Source organism: Mirounga leonina, unplaced genomic scaffold (assembly GCF_011800145.1).
Source record: "Mirounga leonina isolate KUSES-001 unplaced genomic scaffold, KU_Mleo_1.0 Mir_152, whole genome shotgun sequence".
In the NCBI taxonomy this organism is placed as follows: domain Eukaryota; kingdom Metazoa; phylum Chordata; class Mammalia; order Carnivora; family Phocidae; genus Mirounga; species Mirounga leonina.
Window position 1 is genome coordinate 4,627,373 of NW_023270380.1, and position 27,688 is coordinate 4,655,060.

Here is a 27,688-nt window from a genome sequence, read left to right on the forward strand (position 1 = left end):
CGGGGACGGCGGGCGCGGGCGCGCACAGGAGGCGCGGGGCGGCCGGCGCCGCGCGGCCCCTCGGCGGGCAGCGCGCCCACCTCCCTGGGGCCGCGACTGCGGGCGCCTCCGGCCCGCGCGGCCCCTCCGCCACAAGTCTGGGAGCTCCCGGCCCCACGCTGCCGGTGCCCATGGGGATCCGAGAGTTTCCCGGCGGCGCACCCAGGGGCAAAAGCATCGCCGTGTGAGTAGCGCCCGGGCTTGGGGGGCGCGAGCGGGCGGGTGGGAGGGTGGGCGGCCGGCCCTCGGCAGCCGGGACGCCGGGCAGCCTGGGGCTCGGGTGGGGGCGGCGCGCGGCGGAGCTGCTCGGGAAGTTTCGGGCGCCCTTTGCCTCGCCGCTCGCCCCAATCTGCACTGCTCCGAGGCGCCCGCGGCCGGGCGCGGGAGACGGGACCCGACGCCGAGGCTGCCGGGGTCGCTGGGGTGGATGGTGGGCGGCGGGCGGGGACCTGCGCCGGCCCTGCGGCGGCACCTGCCCCTGCTGCGCCCTTGCTCGCGCTCGGATCTGCCCGTCACCGGAATCCCCCTCCTTCTCTCTCTCCCCGCCCACCTGCCCGCGCGCGGCCTCAGTGGCATGAGGAGGTCACCGGACGTCAGCCCCCGGAGACTGTCCGACATCAGCCCCCAGCTCCGGCAGCTCAAGTACCTGGTGGTGGACGAGGCTATTAAGGAGGATCTGAAATGGTCGCGCTCAGTGGAGGATCTCACCAGCGGGCCCGTGGGGCTCACGTCCATCGAGGAGCGGATCCTGCGCATCACCGGCTACTACGGCTACCAGCCCTGGGCAGCGAGCTACAGAAGTAAGACCACCCCCCACCCCCCACCCCGTCCGCCGGTCCGTCTCCCCTGCCCTTGTCCCTGGCAGCTGGGGAGCACCCGCAGCGACGCGCCCAGCCACCCCCCTGCTGCCCTGCCCGCAGATACAGACCCAGCTTTGCAACTTTTAGGAGAGACCCGGAGACGGAGTTCTCCAGACCTTTGGGAATTTCTGAGCCGTTCTCTTACACCCCCTCCCCTTCCCACACACGCTTCTCTGTTCTCATCCCCTTGCTCTTGAGGAGTCGCAGTAGGGAGACAGATTGGAAACTCAGTGTACCCTGCGCTGTGTGGCTTCCCTGCGGATTCGAAAGTGTTACTCACCCCGGGTCGGGCTCAGCTGGCTCCGAGACTGACTGCAGACTTAGTGGGCCTGGATTTTAACTCTTCCCGTTGTCTCCTGGGCCCTGATGATGGTGGAGGATTCTGGGGCCTTGATTTGAAACTCCTTGGCTGCTTTTGCCTCGTGTCTTTATCTGTCCTCAGTGTAGAGGTTCTATCTGGATCATTCAAGATAATGGCATTTGGTCCCGGAGAGAGAAACGGTTGGTGCCAGGTGGAGCAGCTGAAACTTTTCTTTGCCAGTGGGCCCTGGGCCCCAGCTGATGGCTTTGGCAATGCTGTGATCGGTTGTACAGATAGTACCTGTGCGAGCAGGACTAATCTGGTGGGCATTTCTTCCCTTCACTTAGAAGGGAGAAGGTGGCCACGACCAGCTCCAGATACCTGTAACTCTAAACCCTAATTAGGTGGCCCCATCTCTGTGGATTGGCATAGCAAAAACATTGCCGTTTACCACCCCAGTCAAGAAATGAGTACTGCTTCATTCCATTTGTAATAAAGACGAACAGCTGAATGATTTTGAGATGTTTTTCCCCTTCATTACTTGAAATTGGAACATGCTTTATTGGTCCTTAGGAAAAAAATATCAGGCTTTTGTAAATTAATCATATTCAGCTCTAAAAATAGGTCTCGTTTTCTCCTAAAACCCTTGATTCCAAGCCAGAGGTCAGCAGTATGCTGGCAATTAGCTGGTTACCTTTAAGTTACTTGCAGGCAGAAACGTAGGATTTTAATGTCTTGTTTTCATGCCCTTACTTGTTTTTAAGGGACTGCGGTGATTGTGTTTAACTCTGTATAAACCTTTAAAAGGTTATCTGTGTCTCCTCCAGTCTCCTGCTTCTGCTGCTAAAATCGTAGCTGATAAATTGGCTTTGGATCACAGAAGGAACACAAGGGACCAAGTTCTCTTTTAAGCGGAGAATGGAACAATGCAAAAAGAATGCAAACCCATTGGAAACCATTTCTCTTATAGGTGAAGACAGGACAGGTCCTATTTCTGCTTGCTGAATTTCTATCAGAAATTTCCTATTTCTTAGTTCCGTTCTCTGCTTTCGTAATAACCAAAGACAGTGGTGTAAATTACAGTCTTCGTGGAGTCATGCAGAAACTTATTGTTGTAGTTTTATTTGTGACGTGGCCCCATGCGCTTTATGGAAATTTTCACCAGGGTTCGTGACTTGGCGGGTGGGCAGGGAACCACAGCAGTGATGACTGTGTTTGGTACAAACACGCTTGATAATTCAGACAAGGGGACAGGCCATATGGAAAACGAGTTTCTTGTACCACCAGTGGATTCTTAAATATCCTCCCTCTGAGGCTTCGTTGAAGGAATAATACCAACCGACAAGGCGACAGCGATCATGGTGATTAAGTAAAGTCCGCTCGCTCCAGTTTTTTTATTCCTATGAAGATTCTTCTTTATTCCAGGGTAGTTCCTTTTTTCCTAAAATGCTTTAGGTGACAACTGACATTTTGATGAATTAATTAGATTTTAAGTTTAAATTTAGAGAAGCTAATGTTTTATTAATATAGTCAAAGACGTCTTAGGGCAGATCTTTGGCTGTTTGCTATTTCTATCAGAGTAGAAAGAAAAATAAAGAGGCTTATCTATATGTTGGTATCAGTTCTTCCGTTTGTTGGTGAATAATCATACTGAGCATGCTGGGAGCCATGATGATTACCAAATAAATATTATTCTCATGGTCTGCAGAGCAGGCCGTGCTCATCCTTGGCATTATTAGGTCACCTTTCGGTCATCTTGCAAGGTGGCTTGTCTGTGGCCCCACTGAAGGAGTCCCCAGTGAGAATTTCTGACTGTTTGAGAGGTGCAGGTGAGCTCCTTTGTCGCGGCAGACATTACCGAAATAAGCAAGTATTCATTCTTATCCTCTTAATTTTTGGTCTTTATTTTGGGCGGCTAAGGTAAATGAGGTGGCTGTCAATAGTGCAGAAATGGCCTTCGCTCAGTGTTTTCTCCCCAGTCCATGAGATGAACAAGTTTCCCACTAGATAAGGAATTTTGTAAGGAATTGTTGGAAAAAAAAAAAAACCCACCTCCTGAAGGCCCCTGAGTCTGAGGGGGATGGTGTGTGGAGCATTCAGCCGAGAATTAAACTAGAAACAAGCAGGTAGGATGGGTCAAGGTCCTCTCCCCAGTGGCTAAAATCCTGCAAGCTCCACATTCCGTGTTTCTGAACCCCCAAACCGCTGGGCAGGATTCTTGGGGACTCCTTGGGTTCCTAGCTGTGAGTGTATCCCGAGCCCAGAGAGCAGGTGGTCCAAAGCAGTTGCTCAGTACATGTCTGTTGAGTGAGTGAGTGCATATGGTCTGAGACTCCGGCCTCGGCGAGAGAGAACCTTTGAATGGACCTCTGTAGTGATTTGGGTCCTTGGATTCTTTTTGCTGCCTTCCTGTCCGTTTGGAATTGCTTCCCTCCTTCCACATTCTGCCATCCCAGCTGTGTCCTTGGCTTTCCAAACTGTAGACTAGACCAGGATTCCTGATGTAGCAAGCTTTGGTTTCGCCCCGGGTTTCCCAAGCTCAGCACGATCGAAATTTTGTACTGAATCATTCTTTATTGTGGGGGGCTATCCTGTGCATTGTAGGGTGTTTAGCAGCATCCCTGGCCTCTGGCGCTCCAGTGCCATCCCCCCTGCAGCGTGGCAACCGAAAATGTTTCCAGATAATGCCACATGTCTCCTGGGAGTGTACCTTTGGATAAGAAGCCCTCATAACCTACCGCCAAATGTATGCTCCAAGTGAACTCTTCTGTTGACCGGTCGTGCTAACCTAAAAGGCTTGCCTTCTGGATTCCTGACCTCTTGTCTTCATTCCTCCTGGACCACTTCTTAGGTTTTCATGACGGGCTTGGCTAGAATAAACAGCCTTCTGAAAGAGCCTGTGGCCTTTTCAGCTGACATGATTCTGTACCCATTCACCATAAATGATAGCCTGTAGAAAGTGCTTTCAAATTCAAAACAAGGTGCCCGGAGCCTCTCAGTGATCTCCTTTCCCCTCCCACCTTGTATCACAGCAGGACAGAAATGACCAGCTGGAATCTCCTCTGCTGCCCCCTTGCTTTCTTGGCTCTCTGGCGCAGACACCGCTGAGGGAGGGCTGGGGAGCAGAAATCAGGGATAAGCCATCAGGATAATGGTAGCCAGGCCTGACGCAATGGGGCCTGGTGGCATTTTGGCATAGAGACGATTGAAGTAACTACTTTGCAGATCCCAGATGGAGGCTCTTATGCAGGATGAAGGAGCATTTATAAATGCTTATTTTCATTTACTTATTTAGCAAACTTTTTTGGAGCACTTACTAAATGCCAGAATGCAGAGAGCAGTGATGAGAGAGGAAGCTCACTACACAGATGTGCACAGATGTGCCTTAGGAAGCATAGGTCAACAAATACATGCATCTAGGAAATGGATACACTGTTTACCGTTAGCAGGGATGTTGTACTTTGCAAAAGGGTCCCCTGACGGGTGGTTTCAAACAGCAAGCCCTTGAACGTTTTTCTAGTCAAGAAACTTTTTAGGTAGACGAACCATGAGAGACGATGGACTCTGAAAAACAAACAGGGTTCTAGAGGGGAGGGGGGTGGGAGGATGGGTTAGCCTGGTGGTGGGTATTGAGGAGGGCACATTCTGCATGGAGCACTGGGTGTTATGCACAAACAATGAATCATGGAACACTTCATCTAAAACTAATGATGTAATGTATGGGGATTAACATAAGAATAAAAAAAAAAAACTTTTTAGGAGTAGCTTTTGGGTGGGGGATATGTGAATGGTCATGTTTATTTCTTAAAATGAGGTGCAACTGTCTTTTGAGCAGATTTACTAATATTACATGGCGCTGACACGTTCAGATAAAGGTGATTTTTTTTGGGGGGGGGAAACAAAGCCAGTGGGTTTAGTTTTAAGTCATTTGTAGAGAGGAGGGTGGGCTGCAGTTGGCAAGTTGAGTCTCGGTTGGGAACATGGGGATTCCTGAGCAAAACCATCCATCTAGCTGGGTGGAAGTTTTATAGTTCAAGCTGGGAAAGAGATCACCAAGTAACCCTGCTGGTAACAAGGCAGTCTCTTGTTTTGGGATCCTCCAGGTTAAAAATGTCAGAAGGGGTTTGTGTGCGGTAAGGGGAAGCAGTTGGTGTAGAAAGACCATCTTTCTACTCTCTGCCATTTCAGCCCAGACTGTGAGTATAGGTGGCTGATGTCGTTACCAGTGAGAACTGGAACGGTGGCTCATAGTATAATTGAATTCATGGTGAGCAGCTTCTGTTTGGCCCTCCCAAAATAGTAAAGGTCAGGTCAGCAATTCAAAAATGACCCACTTGTAAGAGACTTATAATTTGGTTGTAAATGTTTATTCTAGATCGGAGCTTGGCATATTGAAATACTAGTTGGAAAAGATTTTTCAAGGAAAATAGTTGGAGGTGGCAGGGGTGGGCCAGAGTGAGCAGAGAGCATAAATAACACTTTCTAACGTTTCAGAGAGTCTGTTTTATTCCTGAATATGAATACATGTTAGCAAGGTAGTAAATGGTTTTCTGAGATTCAAACAAATTAAAATGCAGAACTGTTATCTTTTAGGGAAGCACAGTGCTCCCCAGTATGCTCAGATCATGGACGGGGGTTATAAACCCTTTGCATCTGGTCGTGAAGGGCCATGTTCTCGCCTCCAGGGATGCAGAGCCTGGGCAAGGAGACTTCTCACTGTGTTTCAGAAGTCTCTCCTGGTTCTGTTGACAAGGTGCCTGATCTAAAACGCCCGTGGTGGACATTTGTCCTTTCCTCAAGCAGCTGGAAACATGCAGGTTAGTTGAGTTAAAAAATTAATACACATGTGGATGAGCCATTAAGCTCTGTTAAGCGTTTTACCGAGTGTCGATAAGGCTGCTCATTTGAATCGTAGCCCTGTCTATGGCCATATCACCCCGAACGTGCCTGTTCTCGTCTGAATCGTAGCCCTGAATGCAGGCGGGGCAGCCTCAGTATCTCATGCTGTCAGGAGAAGCAGATGAAATGGATCTTGGGCAGCTGGCTTCATATCCCGGCTTTGTCCCTTTGTCGCCCTGTCACTCACCTCTGCGAGCCTCTGTTTTCTTATCTGTAAAATCGGGGATAATGTCACCGCTCTTCAAGGATAGTCATGAGGAGTAAAACAACGTATATATAGCATCTGGCCCTTTGCTTGGCATCGGTAAATAAGCCTTCGTTTTCGTTTATTCAGCAAACTTTTTGAGCTCTTAGTGTGTGTGCCAGCATCTAGAGGGTAGTGACACAGTCCTCAGCCTGGGGTCTCCCAGACCAGAGGGGGAGAGAGTGGAACCCGAAGCTAGCTGACATACGGTGAAGACAGGCCTGGGGGTGCTTCGAGAGCCCTTTTTCACAGGGGGAGGGCGGTTCAGAAGCTGGAGGGGGAATAAGCCGCAGGAAGTGGGTGGAGGGGAGGTTTGCGTTCCATGCAGATGACTAGCATATGTGTAGAAATGTGCATACACTACTCCTGGAAGGTAATTCAGCTTGACCGGGCCATAGCCGCCTGGGAATGTGAAAGATGAAGGTGGTCTGTGAGCAGAAACTGACTGGAGTGCGTTATGCTCCAGTCGTCTGACGTGTGTCATCAGCAGGCCCCTGATGCCTGTCCCCTTACCTACCCAGGTCGCAGGCTAAGTGTCACATCTTCCAGGGAGCCTCCCTGACCATCTAGATCTGGTGGGATGTTCTTGCCAGGGGCTCCACAGTGCGGTCACTTCACATACATGTTGTCACGGCTGATTCAAGTGTGTGGCTGAAACTGACAGACGGCAAAGCCCTGTGAGGGCAGGGCTCACGGCTGCGTCCCCAGTCCTCAGCTCTTGGCCCATAGGACTGTGGTGATTCTGTCCCCAATCACAGCATCCCTGGCACCTAAAGCAGTAAACGTTTACTAGATGTATCAGTGAAAGGTTATGTGTACCCCCCCACACATACACATATACACACACGGCTGATATGCATCTACATTTCTGTGGGGTCTTCCAGAATTATCCTGCACAGAGCCCTTCTGATTGCCTTTCTCCATCAAGAAATGAGCCTCCCATTGCTCAGTGTCTTGGATCTTCACCTTGACTCAGCTAAAAATACTGACAAGCAATCTCACTCCTCCAGCTTACATTAGCCAACATCTTATCAGAGTGTTTAGTATAGTTTCAAAGAGCTCCTGTTAAAAACGATATGGAAAAAATGAACAGAGCTCAGGGAAGAAGAGAAATGGATCGGGGGGAATTGGAAATGTGTTCTACAGGCAAGAATAAAGTATTGCGTGGGGGGGGAGAGGTGAAACAGGCCTATGACGTGTCTTTATCAGAACAATTGGGGCCAACACCAGCTCACCATGATGCCCTTCCCTGCCTGGCACCACATCCTGTGGGTGGGTTCTCAGCAGCCAGACTTGCATCATCTGCCTCCTGGGCACCACGGGTTAGACTGGCATGGACTCTTGACCCACACTGACTCAACCAGTATCTCCCTCCTGGAATTTGACATTAAAATCAGGAGGTTATGGTCTAGTTTGGGGTGGTCTTTCAAGTGGAGGAGATGCTATGAAAGGGGCTCTTCTGGCCTCCGTGTGGATGGAGAGGCAGAGACAGCTGGTCTACGTAGACGAATCAGGCAGGCGTGCAGAGTGACCCAGAGGGACCAGTGGCGATTTTCAGGATTCCATGCCAGGTGCTGTTTCCCTCTGAGGTCAAGGCCATGATGCAGCTCGTCCTCCGAGCTCTGGGAGATATCCCTGTGGCAATGCCACCGCCCCTTTCTGCTATGTGAACAGAAGCTGCGTTTTGTTCTGTGTAACTTCAGACTCCCATCTGAATAATGTTTCTGAGCCACTTCCACTCAGGTCCGTGTAGGACAAAACAAGGATCTACATACCAAAGAATTTTCCACTGGAAATAAGAAATCATGTCCTGACTGCTGAGATAAAAAAGATAATGGAGCCTCTGTCACTGGAGAGCTTCAGAAAGAGGCAGACACTCAGTAACCCCAGCTGGATTAAGTATTTACTTATCCTGTGTTAAGGGGGTGGAGGGGATTTGTTTTTTGATTTTATTTTTTTTACATGATGTCTTTTAGTTCAGTGGTGAGTGTGCACTGATCAATAGACTAACAGAACAGTTTTGTTTCCTTATTGCAGAGCCTAGAAAGGAACTTGTACAATTAGGAACCTGGGAAATTTGTTTCGTAACTGATGGTGACAAGACCTTGAACAGTGGGCTAGGACATGGGCACATGCTTTTCTCCTGTGCAGCTTGAGGTAGCCTTAAGTTATGACAGCATTCGGAATTATAGGGACTAAATTGCTCCTCTCAGGTGATTTGCACTGTGGAAGGGTAGAGGCTGTTTTGGACTCCTGAGACAGAGAGAGTCAATGGAACCGAGACTCTCAGAACACTTTTCAAGTCTTGACAAATGTTTTCTGTGACATGCTTGTCAGTCTGCTCTGTATCATCTACTGTACATGACTAGATAAGAATCTATTAAGATATTATTTTTATCCTTTTCCACCATCTACTTCGCAACAATGTTGTATAATAAAAATGTGGGGTATGTCCTCAAGGTTTGATCCAAAAGGGTCAGAAGAAAGCTGCTTTCTGATGAATGTGGACTTTGCTTCCTTATTTTTCTCTTTAGAAATCGAGTCTGCTCATATTCAATGAACGTATATTAAGATGTCCTCTTCTTAAAAAATGAATATAATTATGATGCTAGGTGTGAAACACTTGGGTTTTCTGCAGTGTTCTCATGCCATGCGCATGTGGGAGTTTAAGAAACACTATTCATGGAATAGTGGCATGCAGTACCTAGGAAGGACTCAAAACCTCCACCTCTATACATTTTATTTTAAAGAATAAAATAGTTTGAAGACTATTTAAATGCTGTAATCCAGAGCAGCAGATTTCAAGGGTTCGTCCAAACTCTTTCACTTTAAGTCAGCATTTTCTTTTATTAAATATTTAACATATGAAAGCTATTTATGTGTTTATCTGATTTTATGCGGTGGGTATGTTTTCAAAGTTACATGTAAATAAAATTATATAATTAGAATTTGTTCTAGAAAACACTAGGAAGCCTTGGTACTTGTGCCTTTGTAATTGTGTTTATTCTCTCTGTAACCTGCCTTGTATCTTGAGATTCTCTGGGATGACACTGAGGACCTTCAGTGTGGTGGCTGGAAGGTAGAGGAAGGATCGCTTTCAAATTAGACCCTGCTGCCATCATACTCCCTCTTGAGAGGCCCGTGGGCCAGGCAGAGGCTTCAGAAAACCACTGCATAGGATTTCAAACATTGCTCATGAAGGGGTTTATTTCTGAATGGCTTGGAAACAGATCAAACCGTGGAACCCACTGTGGATGTGTATCTGTCCATCTACCTGTCCCCCCAACGCCCAATCCACCCAGTGGTACACCGTTCATTCATTCGGACATCAAATAGTTCACTACTTCTAGAAGGCAGCAAATATATTCACTTCTAACAGAAACATAAGTGTATAGTGTAGTTAACAGTTTTCTGGAAAATTACACAGTAGGGGAATAAGACAGACACATATCACTTTGTAAAGTCCCCTACTTTCCTGGTCTTGGGGCCATCTCATAGATGCACTATGTGTGTTTCCCTAACTAAATACCTTGGGGTATTTGGGATCAGCATTAAGCAGCTTTACAGTAAGCTCTATGTGGTATACATGATATTGCATATTATTTTATCATGGGGCACCATAAACAGTTAGAAACAGGATAGTGAGCCACAGTGAACTTCTTTTTTTGTTCCTTTGGAAGCTTGAGCTCTGCTGCTATAATCAAAGTTCTGATTCATTTATTTGATATATCCCAGCCGTTCAACATTTTTTTTTTCCTCTTTCATGAAATCATGCAACAACAAAGATTTTTTTAACTGGGTTGATGAGATTAAGCCACTAACCCAGCATATTTCTCCCCTAATGTTTTATGCTGCAGGCATTCTGGTTCTTTCTAGCGCTAAAGAAAGCCGGCCTGAGACCTAAGATGTTCTTCTTCCTCTGACTAGGGGCCCAGCAGAAAAACAGTGGCCTGGAACTCAAAAGGGTTGGGATTTCTTTCCAGGTCTACCTGTTCTTCCCCGCGCCGCTGCTCATTCTGTGTGTGCGCTTTCTCCAGTGCCTGTGTCCACAGGAATAAGTCTCGTACCCGTTCTTCCCCTGGCTATTTAGCTTGAGAGTCATGGCACTCTCGAATTCATGTAGCTATGAAGGGAGTCATGTCTCTAAAGGCCGGCTCTACTTTTATACATTAATAAAAATCCAAGTGTCCCGATTACCGTGACCGTCACTTTACGTAATGTCAAGGATGGTGGAGATCTGGAGTTCTGCACAGAGGTTTCTTGCGTGATTGGTCCTGGAGCCGCGGCCCCTCTTGCGGCTGAATCTAAGATTCAGGGATGCGGTTGAGCTAAAATGTAGGACACAGGTTGTTGGAGGACACCGTGCATTCCCTTCTGTCCCCCTGTCTTGCTTGCCTCTTTCTTTGACCCCCACCTTTTCTTTATGCCGAGCACGTGAAGTCTGAGCGCCGACAGAAGGCTGTGTGTCTTTGGAACTGATGATCCCTGATGGTCAGCAGGTGGCCCCGAGTTCCTCGAATCACTGCCTGGGCTCCTAGCTTTCTCTACTGCTTTGTGGTTGATGGGGCTCCTGTAGGCGAGGGAGGTGGTGAGGCAGCTAGGGTCCTGGGCCGCCTTGTATGGAACAGGAAGCCAGGAGGGGACAAGATAACGGTCCTCCCGTAGTGGCTCGGAGGTCCTGTCTCAAGGCTGGCAGCAGTACGCTGGGCCTGCCTTACTTTCTGTCTAGATGTGTCTGTATTGCTTTGGGGGATGCCTGTACAGCCTTTCCTATGTCCGTCATACCTTAATAAGGTGGTATTTAATTAAACAAACACAAAAGACATGTTCTTTGCTATGTGGGACTTGTCTCAGGTTCCAGGATTCTTTTTGGTGAAGGAAACCTACTTTTTCCAGAGATTTAGAGTTCTGGCCCATTTCTCTAAGTGCTTTAACTTTGTACCCTATAAAATAAAAATATGCTTGAATCTGGGGACAACGGGCCTTCCCTGAGAGTGGACAGGTACCATTGCGTCTGAGTCTGCAGAACAGGCTGTTCTCAAAGGATTCATTGGCCTATAGGGCAGACAGTGTTTCTGGTGCTGAGTCTTCAGAATGCTGAACCAGCTCATCTCTGGTTATATCTTACCTTTCTCCTGACCAAATCTCAGTTACGCTTGAGCACTTTGTCTTTCCTCCTGGCTCCCAAGGATTAGGGGGAGGCCATAGAGGGAAGGCGGTTTTTTTTGTTTGTTTTTTTGTTTTTTTTTTTTTTTGAGAGATGGTCCAAAGGAAATGGCTCTATCAGCTGCTACCTGGAGAAGGATGCTCTGGTGGCACGTATGTACACGTGTGCACGTGTGTGTGGGAGGGCGAAGGAGAGTTTCCTGGTCTCCGTCGGTCAGTGTGCATGCTACAGACGATTAAAAATTGCCATTTGCCATTCCTGGCAGAATTCACTTTGTGGTGTCTCTAGGAAGGCATCATTATTGCTGTTTGTGGCTTAAGAAATGAAGGCACAGAATAATGAACAGACCATACGGGGATAATATTACTTTTGCCTCAAGGTGAATACATGAGTATCGGAGGCAATCTGAGAAGTTATGAGGGTTCCTGTGTTCAAAAAGAGAAGATCTGCTCCTTGAGAACAGGAAAAAGGGAGACCCTTTGGAATTTGCAATGGAAGAGAGAAAGCACAGATGCTAGAGTGTATGAAGGAGGAAGTATTCATCCTGCTGGGAGTGGGGATAATTGATTGGCTTCAGAATAAAGTATGTGCAAGGTCAGAGAAAGGGTATGGAGCGGAAGGCAAGAGTGGGGTTTGAATCTCAGACTGTTCTCGTGAGAAGAAGCATGCGTGGAAGGTGCTAAAACCAAGGGAGAAGAGATGATAGCTACTTTGTAGAGCGGCTGTAAATGCTGTGTAGTTGTCCCAGATGACTATTAGCACTCACATCTGCTGGATATATGCCCTGGAGTGGAATTTTAGGGCTGCAGTAGACTGCAAACTCACTTTAGACCTTTTCTGTCCCTTGCGAGCCTCCATGAAACAATTGGTTGTGTTGGGAGGCCCACATGGCAAAGAACTGCAGGTGGCCTTTAAGAGTTGAGGTATCCAGCCAAGAGCCAGCAAAAAAACTGAACTTTTAGTCCTACAACCACGAGGAACCAAATGCTTCCAGCAGTCATGCTGGTGGAAAAGCAAATCCTTCCCCAGTTGAGCCCCTAGATGAGAACCAGCCCCGCTATCATCTCGCTTTCAGCCTCATGTACAGAGGTGGTGGAGAACAGGCTGATAAACAATCTATCACAAGGGTAAAGAAACAGAACCAGGCAAGAGGGCATATCTGAATTCTGGTCTTGGCTCTGCCGTTTCCTAACTGGGTATCATTGACCAGGTCCCTTATCCAGCCTGGCCATCCCTTACCTTTTATGTTCAATGAAGGGATTTGGCAAGATTACATCCTCAATCCCTACCAGCATAACATTTTGATGAGTTTAAGATTTATCTTCAACATCTGAGGAACACATCTATTCTGGAAATGAATGTTTAGAGGTAAAAAAAAAAAAAAAAATTGGGGTGCTAACCAAACCTGTGTCATATCTAGAAAATTAGCCCATTTCTGAATCTTCTCTGCAGTATGTAGTGGGCAAAGCCTATAATGGGGCTCTCTGATACTAAGTCTCTGGAAAGGGAAGCACATGGATTAAAGAGGTTTTTTTTTTTATTCTACCCCTCTTTTTCTCTTATTTCTTTTGGTACATTGATCAAAACTATGCTGACTAAACCTTTGATTATGTTGAACACTAAAACATGGTAGATGTAGTGTTTGCATTTCAAAGTTCTGAAAAATAAGAGAAATAACAGTCTAGGTTTCTAATGAAATCCTTAAAGACTATGAGGATTACCTTTGAGTCACAAGAGCACCTGTCTTTGGGTTACACCTTTCAGGGAACAGAAGGAATGATCTGGAGACTTAACACCGGTTTTGTTGTTCCCGTAAGATGGTTACCAGGTTTTGAATAGTTCCCTGAGGAAGAAATTGCCCCACTGTTGCAGCCACTTGAAATCTCAGTGGGTCTTTGTGGTGAGCAGCTCTGTGGAGGTGTTTTTCAGTGTGAAGCTATTCTTGGAGGGGAGAGTGAGAATAGAAGTGGGGAAAGTTTGAAAGGCTGTTGACAGGACCAGCTTTTGGGAGCTGCCCCTTTGAGAACAGTTGATAAGGGAAGCTTCTGTGCCCCCCAGATGTGGAGAGCTTTATCCTGCCACGGGCAGGTCCCAGTGCACAGAGTTGTTCCCGGGAGCATCTTATCAGGTGTCAGATTGGGAAGGACTCAGCCGTTCCTCTGTGCTTTTTGCAGCAGGACTTAACTTTGATATCTTGGGGTGAAGCTAATTATGATGAATCTTTCGATTTTCTTTCTCACTGTAAAGAGGTATTATGGCTTCCCACCTGGCAAGCTCTGGATGTTAGAAAGCCTGCATGGGGACTATGGAACAGTCCATTCAGCATTCCATTGCGATTTGTTTGTGGTTCTCAGAGTCCCGTGCAAATCCATGAGCTTTGCAAAAGAGAATGATCCCAACCTACTCTATGATTCCATCTATATACAGTTCGAAAATTGCTACAACTGGTCTGTGGTGATAAAAGTCAGAAGAGTAGTTACATGTAGGGATATGAGGGAGCCTTCTTTATGGTGTTGTGGAAATATTCTATATGGTAGACTAGATGGCCGGGTATACGTATGTAAAAGGCTATGTAGGCATGTAAAAGGTGATTTGCTGTAGCTCATATACCTCAGTTTAAAAAAATTTTTTTTAATAGAAACTGGTTGTTGGGGAAGGGGACTCCTCCATAGAGAAACATTGGTCCCAGGATGAGTCAGGTTGTTTATGGAGGGTGGTGACCATCTAGGATCCATGGAAATCACAACTTAAAATTAGCACTGTGGTTCCTTTGTTGTCATTCTCATTGTTGTTCATCGAAATCCTGAATAGGAGGGTAACTTTTAAACATAGTCTCATCTATTTTGGACACCTAGATGCTTGTAAACAGAAGCGCATCTCATTTCCCCTCTTTATGAGAATGCTGTCTTCTCTCTGCGCAGATTCAACTCACCGATTTAGCTATTTTAGTGCACTGGAATTTCTGAAGAAGGGTTTGCTTAAATGCACAGGTTTTGGCTGTTAAGTAATAACAAGGACACTGAGGCCATAGTGAGAATAATTGGGACTTTGCATATGACCCTATCTCTGTACCATTCCTTGCAATTATGTTATTACTTACTAGTTTTCTCCCAGAAGATGACATAGGAGGTACAAGAATGGTAAAGCACAGTTGGGTTCACTTAGAAGTTCTGTCCGTGCTAATTGTGAGTTTTTATGAAAGAAGCCATCCGAACTAAAGTTGGAAGGTTTCTCTTCGTTTAAATTGCCATGCTTTCAGTAGTTCCCAGTGGTCCAGCCAACTTCTTGTTGGCTATAATTCTGAATACCATCCTCTCTGTGATTTTTAGTCTTCAGATAATTGCAGGTGCAAAGTGGAAGTTCATTTGAAAAAATACAGTCTATCCGCCTGTAATGTTTAAATTAAAGAAATACAAAGTAGATTCAGCACTTAGAACCATACTTTTAATATAATGGGGTAGAACAAAGGATTTGTTTTCTGAACCTGGGGCCTGTAAAGCATTCTGATCTGAGGACTCTAGAACTGGAGACAGCACTTCTGGGACCAGGTGTAGGAAAGGGGATGAGGAGCTGAGGAGGGCTGGGGCCAGGGTTGGAGGGAATGGTGTCCCAGCTGGGTGGGATCCGACTGCATTTCTGAAGCACATAGAGATTGTCTGTAGTTTTCATACTGTTCATTCCTCTCGCTCATCCTATTCCATTGGAACAAGTGGTCTCGAGTTCGGCATGAAGTGCTTTCTTCCACTGGAGCACGATTGTGTAAGCCATTCGCATTCTTCACATGCTTGCTGAGAAGACTGGTGTAGGGCATCCGTTCTTCAGCTAAGTGAGTTCATATATGTCCAGGCTAAAAGATGGTTGCATATTTTATCTTTCAAATTAAAAATGGTCTCAGCCCATGGGAGCTTCCCCAAGTGAGGTTTCAGAGCAAAGTGAATGGCCCAGGGATCGATAGGCCATTCCCCATTTTCCAAGACATTTTTGCTGCTCATGTTTCCATTACATCTGCTACTAGATCTTTTCTATGCCCTTGAGTTCCTTATTCCTTTATTTTATTTTATTTTTTAGAGAGAGAGAGTGGGGGGTAGAGGCAGAGGGAGAGAGAGAATCTTAGGCAGGCTCCTCACCCAGCGTGGAGCCTGACACGGGGCTCGATCTCACGACCCTGAGATCATGACCTGAGCTGAAATCAACAGTCGGATGCTCAACCAACTGAGCCACCCAGGTGCCCCAAGTTCCTTATTCCTAAAAAAAGTCTTCACAAATCCACGTATGTAGTCCAGATCATCTCCCTGGTAATAACTGGTCAGCTAAATGTATTGTACTGGTAAATTGTATAATCCATATGCATTTAATTTGCTTTAAAAGAAAACTACCTTAGACAAGAAGAAAAAAAATTTTTACCAGAAATATTTTAATGAGCTATTTTTAAAATACCTTCTCATTAAAGTAAAATATCCATAATGAAATGAATATTGGTTGTAAGTGTGCAGTTCGATGAATTATTACAGAATGGATATACTCATGTTTCCTGCATCCAGATCACAAAATAGAATATTACAGGCATGTAGGCTATTTATTTTTGCTACCCATATAGGAGCTCTGCCTACTAAATTTTAAAATGATCCAAAAAAGCCATAGGCTTTCAATCTGATGCAAAAGTAGCTAATTTCCTACAGAGGGGAGAGCCGTTTCAATTAAAATCTAGCTGTGTCCTGTCCTTTAGAAGGAAACTGTCTGCACAGGTGTTATGTTGCTATGATGCATTCTAATGTGGGCATCATGTGCAAAATGGGGTCACATCATGCTTCTTAGAAACTTCAGGTTTACTTTATAATTTTCATGTCCGTTTGAAAGAACTGTCTTCCAGAAAGATCTCTGCTACACCTCCCATCTATTCATGCGCGTTTGTCCACCCGTTTTACTAGATGCCTTAACATGTAATCATAGTTATGTTAAAGTACTTGTCTTTAAAGAACCAATGTCTGCTAGTCTTTGCATATGATTCTATTGATTGTTCTGTTTCTTGACAAAGGGTGGTTTTTCCCTTGCCTTTTTGTGTGTCTCATAAGAGCCGATTGGCTACTGGATGTTGCATGTACACGGACAGAATAGACTGTTCTCTATTATTTGTGCCCATGGGCACACATCTTTTTGTGTCAGGCCATTAGTGTGGGAGGTTGAGTCGGTCTAGCTGAGTTTGGGTTTTCTTGGGTTTTCTGTTTTAACCCTTCTTCAGCAGCACTGGATCTTTACCTGTATCCTGGGGGCAGGAGGATTTTCTGTTTCACCCGCGGACCTACCCCAGAAGCAGTAGAGTTTTTCCCTTGACCCTGGGTTAAGAGAGTTTGCTGCCCAGTGGCCTCAGACTTTTGCTTTGTAAGAGAGCAGGGCTGGGGAGGTGGGCAGGGCGCCATGCCTGTCTCCCAGCAACCCCATCACCTGCCATAAGTCTGTGCTTCCCTGGCTGGCTTTTGATGTCTCTGGCCATGCCTCCAATCCTTCTAATGAGCTAGTTGGTGGAGGCTCAGGGAAAGAGCTTGTGAGTGGGTGCAAATTCCCTTTGTGCCTGAGACTATTAGCTCTTGCAAATTGATACACTAGTTTACACTTGGCCTTTAAGAACTCATTAAAAACATAGCTGATTTCTTCCTACCCACTGGCACAGAAACCTCCTCTTTCTTCCCTGCTCTGCTGAAGGTGAGACAGATGGTGTGTTTCATCCCCACTTGTCACTCTTTGGAATTCAGTTTACATGTTGGCCCTGTGGCCTCAGCTCTTTGATGGGCTCAATAAATAATACAATTTTTAGATTATCCAGCTCTTTCTCATTGTTTGCATGGAATAAAATTTTCTTGAATCTTCCTACATACTAAGGCAAATCAGAACTTTTTTCTGAGTTCTAAATTAATATTAGTTATGTATTGGTTTTTGGTGTTGGTCAATATCACCAACTTAACAAGAGGTAAGAGTTTCTAAGTATTCCTACTTAGGGAAATTCTTCCTTCTTAGTTGCTGTGGCTTCCTTGGGGTCCCCGGTTAGCTTAGTGAAGACAGAGACACCTGTTCCAGGAAACATTATTGATCTTTAGATAATTCTATGTAAAAGGGAAGCAAAGTGACATTGCTGAATGTCTTATAGTCCATGCCTGTCATTATCAAAACCCACATCTCAGCACAAGAGAGCAGGAGGTGAGCGAGAGTGTGGTGCTTCTTCTGTTGGGTCCCATCCACTGGTGCTGTCTTCTTATAGACTCTGGCGACTCTGGCATTTTGTGGTAACCATACCTGCCACTTAGCATTTTGCACTCTCCGCCCCTTCTCCTTTCCATCCCCATGAAAGCAGCAGCTTATGACATTTGGCACCAGATACCTTCCCTGCATCAAAATAAGACACTCTCCCCCCCCCACCAAGTTTCATAGAAAGGGGAAAAATAAAGAACCCCACCTTAATATAGTAAGAGGCAGGAAAAAAACCGTAAATAAATTCGAATGCCACTCATGGGAGGACCCAGCCTCAGAAAAGGAGATGAAGGTGTTTTAGAAAGTGACGTCTTTGATTAAAGGCGTTAGCCAGGATACAGAAAGTAGCTGAATGCAAACCAAATGATGAAAGAGGATTTAAGATACCCATTCTGTTTAAAATTCAAGATGTGATATATATACCTTTTTGATGAAAAAAAAAAAAAGGTAAGGAGAAAATTGTGTAAGGCCATCTGTCTGTAGATCTCTGCTTCTTCCAAGTTAGCAGTAAAGATAATCCCAGCCCATCTGATCAGCTCTCTGTGTGTGCTTGCCCACTATTATGAAAATTAAGTCTTTTTTTTTTCCCCTATGAATTGGAAGACATCAGTTATTTTATAGTCACACCAAAGTGCCCTTTGGAGTTGTGTGGTGCTTTGGAAGAGCAAGTTTGAGATTCTCTCGTGTAGGTGAAGAGCTTTTGAAGTGTTTGGAAAAGGAAAGGAAAGTGATGGGTTTAGATCTTCATTTTGGAAAATCCACTCTGAAACAGAATAGAGGCTGGACCAGAAGCCTTTCCTTGCTCGGACGCTAAATGCTGTCATTTAGGCAAGAAGAAACAGAAGTGATGCCCGAGGCCAGGTGAGTGGGCATGCAGAAGGTGGGATAGAGAAGAGCGCAGTGGGGGTGGGGGCTTAGAAGTGATGGAGTTAGAGGTTGATGGTGCATAGGGCAAGTGCACGAGAGGAGTGAGGAGGGGATGATGTTCACATTTCTTACGTGGCCACTAGCTGATCTTTGGAGAGCAGTGTCCATTCATTAGTTAGAGATAGTTTCCAGAATGTAGGAGAGAGGTTTGGGTTGACTAACCTTATCAAAGGAAACCTCCTTTTAATTCCTGTTCAGGAATTAAATGAAGCCATGAATCCATGCCATGGCTCCCATTGATTGGTTGGGGTTCTTGTTCACAAGCAGAAGATAACCTATCTATTAATCGTATGCAAAATGGCAATTTTTAAAGAGCACTGAAGACTCATATATGCTGTGGGAGAGCGAATGGCCAGGCCTGAGAAGTGGACAAGGTGCTGGGGCTCCAGATACTAGAAGCAGAGACCACAGTCCTAAGAAGGCCTGCAGCTGATCAGTCTGATCACCAGTTGGCCCTTCTGTCTTTGCTCTGCTTGCTCAAGATGTATATGTGGATGGTTGGCTCAGTCTGGGTCACGGGAGCGTTCCCTGGCTATACCAGGAGGTAGGGGGTTGGAGAATCTTGTGCCCCTGGCTTAGGTGGTGGGAAGCTGCAGTGAGAGGCAGGCTTAGAATATTGCCTTCTGTCAAGATTGTAGCCAATGGGAATTTTCCCCCAAATGGATTTTGGGACACCAATAATCAGAGCGGATAGATGCTGGAAGACAACAGAAGGGTCATTAGACCTAAGAACGGTGTGGTCAGTGAAACAAATTAGGCTAAAAAGTGAATGGATGGACAGACACGTGGATGTAAAGGAAATAGCATGGGAAAATGAGAGTCAGAAAGACAAAAGGAGAACAAGTAAAAGAATATAAGTTCACAGAAACAAGGAAAGGAAAAGGTGATAAAAAAGCAGGACTGGTGAACATCAGAGGCAACATAGCATTTAAGGAAGATGAGGAATAAAAAGCATCCTTTTGGTTTATTAGCAGAGTGTTGGCTCTCTGAGCACCCGCTCTCCATTATCCACTGCAGAATTTGGGATGACGAGCGTATCCCTGCTTCCCATTCTTGGTTACGATGCTTCAGTTTCTTTTGGCTTGCTAGGATCTGAAAGTGGTAGCTAGTGCTTAGAACATCAAGCTAAATAAATAAATACTACTTCATGTCTAATTGGCTTGCACACCGATAAAATTAAGTATTGTTGGGAACTTTGTGAATCCCCAGTGCAGAGAAGAGGTGAAAGTCTCAGCTTGGGTTAGAAACGGCTTCTTCCCATGGAATAAAGAAGAGCATGGTCACAGATTTGAGGAGCGTCCTTGCCACAGCTGAAAGATGTCAGAGTGCCTCATCACAGTCATTGCTCAGTCCCTGCTCCTGACACTTACAGGTTCTCCTGCAGGTGAGCAGAAATCAGCGGGAATCCTGTTTAGAAGAATGGCTCACTTAAGCGCTCTTGGGACTGAACGTTTTCTGAAGCAACGTGGAGCCTGATAAGCTCCCAGGAGGAGGGAGGAGGAGGGAGCCAAAAAGCTATGGAAACCATCAGAACCTCAGAGGTCAAAGGTCATAGTTCCCCTCCCCCCCTTTTTTTTAAATAAAAAAAGGTTTTAATTGTCAAAATATTTTATGAATACAAGCAGAGCACACAGGGGAAAACATAAAATAATTCCGCCCAACTTTCTGAAACCACTCCCTAGAGGTAACCACCGTTTATATATTGGTGTGAGCCTAATGAATCTATTCTAGGCATCCACAAGCAAACACATACAGTCACACCTATATTTTTTGCTGGGATGGGATAATAATTTGCACACTGTCCTGCAGCTTGTCTTTTTCACTTAGTGATACACACACACATAATATTGTTGATACCTTTCAGTACCAGTACCTGCCAGGTTTACAGTGAAACAGCGATGTATGAATACCGGACTGATTTTTCCATTTTTAACTGCTTGGGCTTGGAAGACGGCGACACAGAAAAAGGCACACGAAGACAGAGGTGCCTACAAAGAGAACAGGAATGAAATATGGTGTCAGGGGTTCTGCTCTACCTGCGGGTCCCTTAGGAGCTCTCAGCCCCCTGCAGACTTGCACAGTCCTTCCTTGGCCCCCCTGAGCGTGAGCCTCCCATTCAGAACTAGATTCTGAAGCCTGAGGCAGCTTCTTCATGTGATGCTCCCCCGAGGAGACGGTAGTCAGATGTGCTTTTGACTAAATCAAACCAAACTCCTACATGGGAGGGATTGCCAGGCGCCCCCTGCCTCTCCTTGTTGGGGGGCAATTAGGTTTTTTTTTTTTTCCAGTTTTTCACTCTTAATAAAATTTTTATAGTAACTCTCTTTGCACATTTATCTTGTAGATTTGTCTTTGGTTTTTCTGTGGCTAGCTACTGGGAAATGTTGGCTAAAGGGAATGCACGTTAATATTAGTGATAAGATATGCTCACTATGGAATGCCTTCCAAAGAGCGTGTACTGGCTTTCAGCACTTGCCTAGCCCCTCATGTACTGGATGGGCCACCAGCTTATTTTTCGTTATTTTTCTCCCTTTGCCACCACTAAGAATCCCTTGACTAGCTGCCACATTGTCCTTGCAGTGAGTGTAGGCAGTTGGAACAGTTAGGGAAATGAACTGTTCTCTTTCCACACACCTTATATGGTCGTAGCTAAGGTGCCAAGTCCCCGTGAGCATGCCTGCCTCTCATTTTTGTAACTGTGCTATTTCTGCCCCTTGTCGATTCTCCTGGTATTTCTTTCTTTCTTTTTTTTTTTTTTTTAAAGATTTTATTTATTTATTTCAGACAGAGAGAATGAGAGGGAGGAGGGTCAGAGGGAGAAGCAGACTCCCTGTGGAGCAGGGAGCCCGATGCGGGACTCGATCCCGGGACTCCAGGATCATGACCTGAGCCGAAGGCAGTCGCTTAACCAACTGAGCCACCCAGGCGCCCCTCTCCTGGTATTTCATTTATTCTTCATAGCACATTAGGACCTTTTTCCTAGAAACTCATTTATTCTGAGCTGTTGTGATCTGGCGTCATAACTTTGTTCCTGGAATAAATGTATAGATTTAAAATCTTGTCACTCAATGTGCCAGGAAGAGGTAAGACGTGTCTTTAAAGCCATGATGTGACAACTGTCACTGAATATTTATTTAATGTGAATCCCTCCCATTAGGCCAGCCGCAGGAGGGGAACCTGCAAAAAGGGAGGGGTCATTGTGCCGTGCATTTTTGCACCCTGACATCTGAAACAGTACTTGACACATGGTCTGTGCTCACAGCATATTTGTGGAATAAATTAATCAATCCATTAAGTAAAGCTCTGTGGGTTTGAAAAAACCAATTATACCACAAGTTAGACACCAAATGATTATTACAGTTACACGGTGGTCGAGATCCATCCCTAATTAAGCCACTGCTGCCATTGCTCAGACTATTTTTAGAACCCCTTGAAGGGAGTTTTGTTTGTAAATTGCATTAAAAGAATACTAACCTTTTGATTATCCACGGGGTGGCAAATCATAACGCGGGGTGGCAAATCATTACCTTTGAGACTATTTTTTTTTTGACAGCTTTAAGGAGGTTATCGTTGATACACAAAAAAACCCCACACACATTTAATGTGTACAATATGTACAATTTGATGAGTTTCAACATGTACGTATACCCTTGAAAACATCACCCAGTCAATGTGCTAGACTTCCCTCCCCCACTCCCCCAAATGTTGCCTTATGCCTTTTGTTTACTTGATTTTGTGGTAAGAACACCTAACAAAATTGTTAAGTACACAACAGCATATTGTTAACTATAGGTACCATTTAGAACTTACTCACTTTTTATAACTGAAACTTTATACACTCTGCATTATAGCTCCCCATTTCTCTCTCCCCCCACCCAGCTCCTGGAAACCATTCTCTTCTCTGCTTCTGTGTGATAGACTATTTTAGATACCTCATGTAAGTGGGACTCTGTGCAGGCTTATTTCACTTTGCATAATGTCCTCCAAGTTCATCCAGGTTGTCACAAATGGCAGGATTTCCTATCATTCACAATAGCCACGATACGGAAGCAACCCATATTTCCACGGATGGGTGAATGGAGGCTAGATTTTGTTTTAGAAAATACCCAGACATCATTCTGAGGGAAATGTAGTAACTAAAATGGGAGACCATAATGGAAATGCTCTGTGACATTCAAAACAAACCTTGCCTATAAAGCAGGAAGATTGTTTATCTCATTTGGCTCATAAACGGGTTCAAAGAGCAGTCCATAGATCTCTTTTGGTTATCAGTAGTCCAAAGGCAATTCGGTGGTTTTTCTCAGCAAAAAGTAGGTAAATAATCTTGTCATCATAAACATTTCCCCAACTTGCAGAGATTCCAGATGATTTTGTCATAGCCTCATTAAATTCTTTATTGTTTTGTTTTTCAAGGCTCAGTCAGCCAATACACAAATCATGTTAGTTAGCAAAATGCATGTAGATTTGGTCAGCATGTTTGTGTGTCATTTTGGGGTTATTATTTCTACTAAGTTTGCATTTTTTTATTGTGTCAGTTGTGTAGTAATAGTGTTAGGTAAGTGGTGGTTCATCACAGTGGGGAAGCATGGGTAAAAGAGGAACATATTACAGTTTAGGATAACCTCTTGAATTTCAAAATGCCAGGGACTCTAGTGCAGATAATGAATAAATTGGTCTCTGTTAACGTGAAAACTTGGCATAAACCAATGGAAAAGTCAAGTCAAAGGTGAACCTCACTGAATAGCTAAAAGTTGAAATTTATTAGATAATCCATTTGTAAATAAAAATTTACAAATATTGAATTTTTTAAAAAAATTAAGTTCATGGGGCACCTGGGTGGCTCAGTCAGTTAAGTATCCAACTCTTGACTTGGACTCAGGTCATGATCTCAGGGTTGTGAGATCGAACCCCGCATTGGGCTCTGTACTGGGCGTGGAGCCTGCTTAAGAGTCTCTCTCTCCCTCTGCATCTGCCCCTCCTCCCAACTCTCTCTCTCAAAAAAAAAATTAAGTTCAATTTTCATTTTTCATTTTTCTTTGGGGTTACCTCCATAGCCTTTTTTTTTTTAACTTCTTGAGTTGAACACTTGCTTCATCTGTATCTAGACTCTATTCTCTTTTAATATATGTATAGATGCTCTACGTACCAGTCTAATTCCATTCCATATTTTGGTATGTGGTGCTCATATTGACATTTAATTCTAAATCTTTCCTAATGTCCATTGTAGTTTCCAGTTTTCACTTTAGTGTCTGGCTCGGGGCTTGCACATCGAGGAGGGAGTGTGACCACCTGAGCCCTGTGCCCTACCCTGGTGCCGCTTAGGGGCTCTGGTTCGTCCCCGGTGACTTTCTCCCAGGGTCTGGGGCAGGCATCCAAAGTCCTTGTAGGTCAGTTACAGACAAAGGGCACTGACCTCTTGTAAACCAAGCATTTTGAGAGAAAAGCAGATACAGTTTTCCAGTAGCAGAGGGTTGCATTTTGTTGCTAATGGCAGAGAAGAGATCGAAGCTGGGGAAGTGTTATTAGTGCCCTCCTCATGGCTGAAACAGGTACAAGTCATACCATTGCTGAGGAGCTTGTGAATCCAGCTGCAAAGTTAATGATAAATTATGCTTTTATGATTGCGGAGGGAACAGAAAGAACTGTTGCAGAATTCCTTCGTTAAGAACACTGTCGGAACTTGCATGATATCAGTAGCACGTTAACTGGGAGAACACTTGCTATCAGTGTGCATCCTCAGAAGCGTTTGGCCGTGACTGGGATAAAACCACGAATGTACGAAGTATGAAGTAGTGTACCTGCGTGTGTGCGGGAGGGATGAAGGCTGGGTGGGGTTTCTGTTGTTGTTCTGTTTGTAATCGAAACTCCAGGCAAGCAGAAGGAGGGTTTCCAGTTGGTTGATGATTATGTTGTGAACGCTGATGCGGACCACAAGTGGTGATTCAGGGTCAGTATGGATGGAGTGCGGTGAGATGTGTCAACAGAAGGGGCACTGCCTTGGAGTGAAAGGCTTTGCCCCTGCCAGCCAGGCTGTGTGCAGCTTTTCTCACAGAGCCCCGACCCAGGGCCACAGTATGCCTCCAGGATGTGATTCAGCACGACGGAAATAGTGAAAATACCAATTCAGTTACATTATGGGCAATAAGTGTACCTGTTTCCAGAGGACATTTTGAAATAAATAAGCAGCAAATATAAAGCTGTTTTTCCATCATGACTGTCGCTGGCTATTGAAGGAAAGATTTTGTTTTCTTTTACTTCTTTTTTTTTTTTTTAAAGATTTTATTTATTTATCTGAGAGAGAGAATGGGAGACAGAGAGCATGAGAGGGAAGAGGGTCAGAGGGAGAAGCAGACCCCCCTGCTGAGCAGGGAGCCCGATGTGGGACTCGATCCCGGGACTCCAGGATCATGACCTGAGCCGAAGGCAGTCGCTTAACCAACTGAGCCACCCAGGCGCCCTGTTTTCTTTTACTTCTTGACAGGATACTGCATCCCCCCTCCCCCCAGCTTTACTGAGATGTAATTGGCATGAAACCTTGTGTAAGTTTAAGGTGCAGAGTGTGATGATTTGATACACATATATATTGTGAACTGATCACAATAAGGTTAATTAGCACATCCATCAGCTCACATAATTACAACTTTTGGTGTGTGTGGTGACATTTAAGATCTGCTCTCTTAACAGCTTTCAAGTATATAATACAGTATTGTTAACTGTCGTCGCCACGCTGAATATTCGATCCCTAGAGCTTACTCCTCTTGTAACTGGAATTTTGGCCCCTTTGACTGACATCCCCCCGCCCCTGGCAACCGCCATTCTACTCTGTTTCTATGAATTTGGTTTTTGACATGGGGATGAGGTAAAATGCTTCTTCCTGAAAGCCAGGCCTGGGAAAATCATGTTCCTATGATTTCAAGTAGATTGCTCAGGCTGCATATCTCAGGGGTATACTCAGTGTTTTGAATAGCCTGGATCGACCACCTTGGGGCCGATGTATGATAGCTTTTAATGTTCAAGATAGATTTTCAGAATTTCTTAAGGAAGACCAGACTGTGGTACATACAGCCTGATTGCTGAATGTTTGACATTTTTCCAGCAATCACGAGTTTTCTCTAATAGTTGGAGTAAGAAATCTGTAACTATACAGATATGCAGAAGAAATACTTCACTCCAGCACAGCAGAGTAGATAGGAGTCTGTGCACCGTGACTCCCAACTCCGGCTGTTGAAGAATGCTGGCTATCCTGGTGATGTAGCTAAAGATTTCTTTAGTGAGACATCTCTCTATAAAATTCAGAATCCATCTTTAATTTGAACATCCAGGACTATATGACAGAGCCATCCTATTCTTGCTGACATTCAAAATGGCTTATAGTTTTGTGTTGACTTTCTAATATAATAGAAATAAAAATTAAGATACCTGATAAACATGGTTCAAGCCGTCTGTCTTGGAGCCAGATATGTTCACGAACAGTTGCAAATTGATGCGAAACCATCATTTTATTTATTTTTTGGTCATTTTATTTTTATTTATTTTTTATTTATTAATTTGAGAGAGAGCATGAGCATGAGCAGGGGGAGGGGGGTGGACAGAGGGAGAGGGAGAAGCAGACTTCCCGCTGAGCGGGGAGTCCGACATGGGGCTCGATCCCAGGATCCCAGCATCATGACCCGAGCCGAAGGCAGAAGCTTAACCGACTGAGCCACCCACGTGTCTCTGGATGAGTCTTTTAAAACAATTTACCTAAGATTAGTTGGCCCATGTGGCAGCACCCTTAGGGGTCAGTGGATATGGGGAATTTATTTATTTATTTATTTTTTTATTTAAAGATTTTATTTATTTATTTGAGAGAGAGAGTCAGAGAGAGAGAGAGCACAAGAGGGAGGAGCGGGAGAGGGAGAAGCAGATTCCCCGCCGAGCAGGGAGCCCGATGCGGGACTCGATCCAGGGACTCCAGGATCATGACCTGAGCCGAAGGCAGTCGCTTAACCAACTGAGCCACCCAGGCGCCCGGGTACGGGGAATTTAGAAAGCACTCCTCTGAGGCGCTTCATGGAGAGAATTGCTAGGAGTGTGTTGGACAGTGGTAACCACGGAACCGTGCATGTGCCCCAAATGGGCGGCTGCAGTGGGCAGCACATTTAGCAAGTGCAAGTTCATTTAGAAACGGTGATGTGACTGATGAAATAGAGCAGGAGAGCCTGTGTTCAAATCTGATTTCTGCTGTTGCCCAGCTGTGTGGTCTAGGATACGTCCCTCATATCTTCGTGGCTTAATTCCACCATCTGTGAAATAGGAGAATTGGATTAAATGGTGGGCAGAATATTCGAATGTAGTTGAGAATCAGGTAAAATAAACGACTAAAGTGAGTCATCTGCAAGAATAACTTTTGCTTCTACAAAAAAAAAAAAATCACTTTTTCCTCACTTTTATTGAACCTGGAGACTCTCTCTGTACTTTGTGTTATTGCTTTTGATATACTCATGGATTCAAGAGATATTAAACTTTGTTCTTAAATCTCTCCTAACAAAAAGAGCAATGGAAGCACAGTGATAAGCAGAGACTAAAATCTGGCCTCGGTTTTGGTAAGGAGAGCACAGTCAGGCTTGGTGGGGCCTGGGGTAGCCTGGACAGATGTGCCCTCCTAACGGGGACAGCCTGTGCTCATTCGTGCCATCTGTCACCATGGCTGGATGTTGGGATTTTTCAAGAGAAGCTTAAAATTAGTATTTCTGGGTAAAAACTCTTAAACTTGAATACTTTTCAAAACTTAATGAGCCATAAAGAACACTTCTGTGACCTGGATGCTGCTTGAGATCTTCTGATGTTTTTGATAAGTAATCTTTAAAAGTCTATTCCAATTCAGAAACATTTCATCTGTGAAAATTTATCTTATTAGTTAGCTCTGCCTCATGTGGGAGACAGGATGATCTGAATTTTAACAAGCATCCTACATGGCAGGTCCATACTCCTCGGAGCAGTTAAAAAAAAAAAATGGGTATAAAGAT

At 45.0% G+C, this 27,688-nt stretch overlaps 1 protein-coding gene across 1 annotated transcript in view; it reads left to right on the forward strand.

The window, feature by feature from the left end:
- The first annotated feature begins 170 nt into the window (after positions 1-170).
- SLC35F3 (solute carrier family 35 member F3) overlaps positions 171-27,688 on the forward strand; it is a 375,900-nt gene continuing 348,382 nt past the window's right edge. Inside the window, exons 1-2 of the mRNA XM_035008475.1 lie at positions 171-223; positions 610-839. Coding sequence (XP_034864366.1) covers positions 171-223; positions 610-839 — 283 coding nt within the window. The remainder of the gene's footprint in view (positions 224-609; positions 840-27,688) is intronic.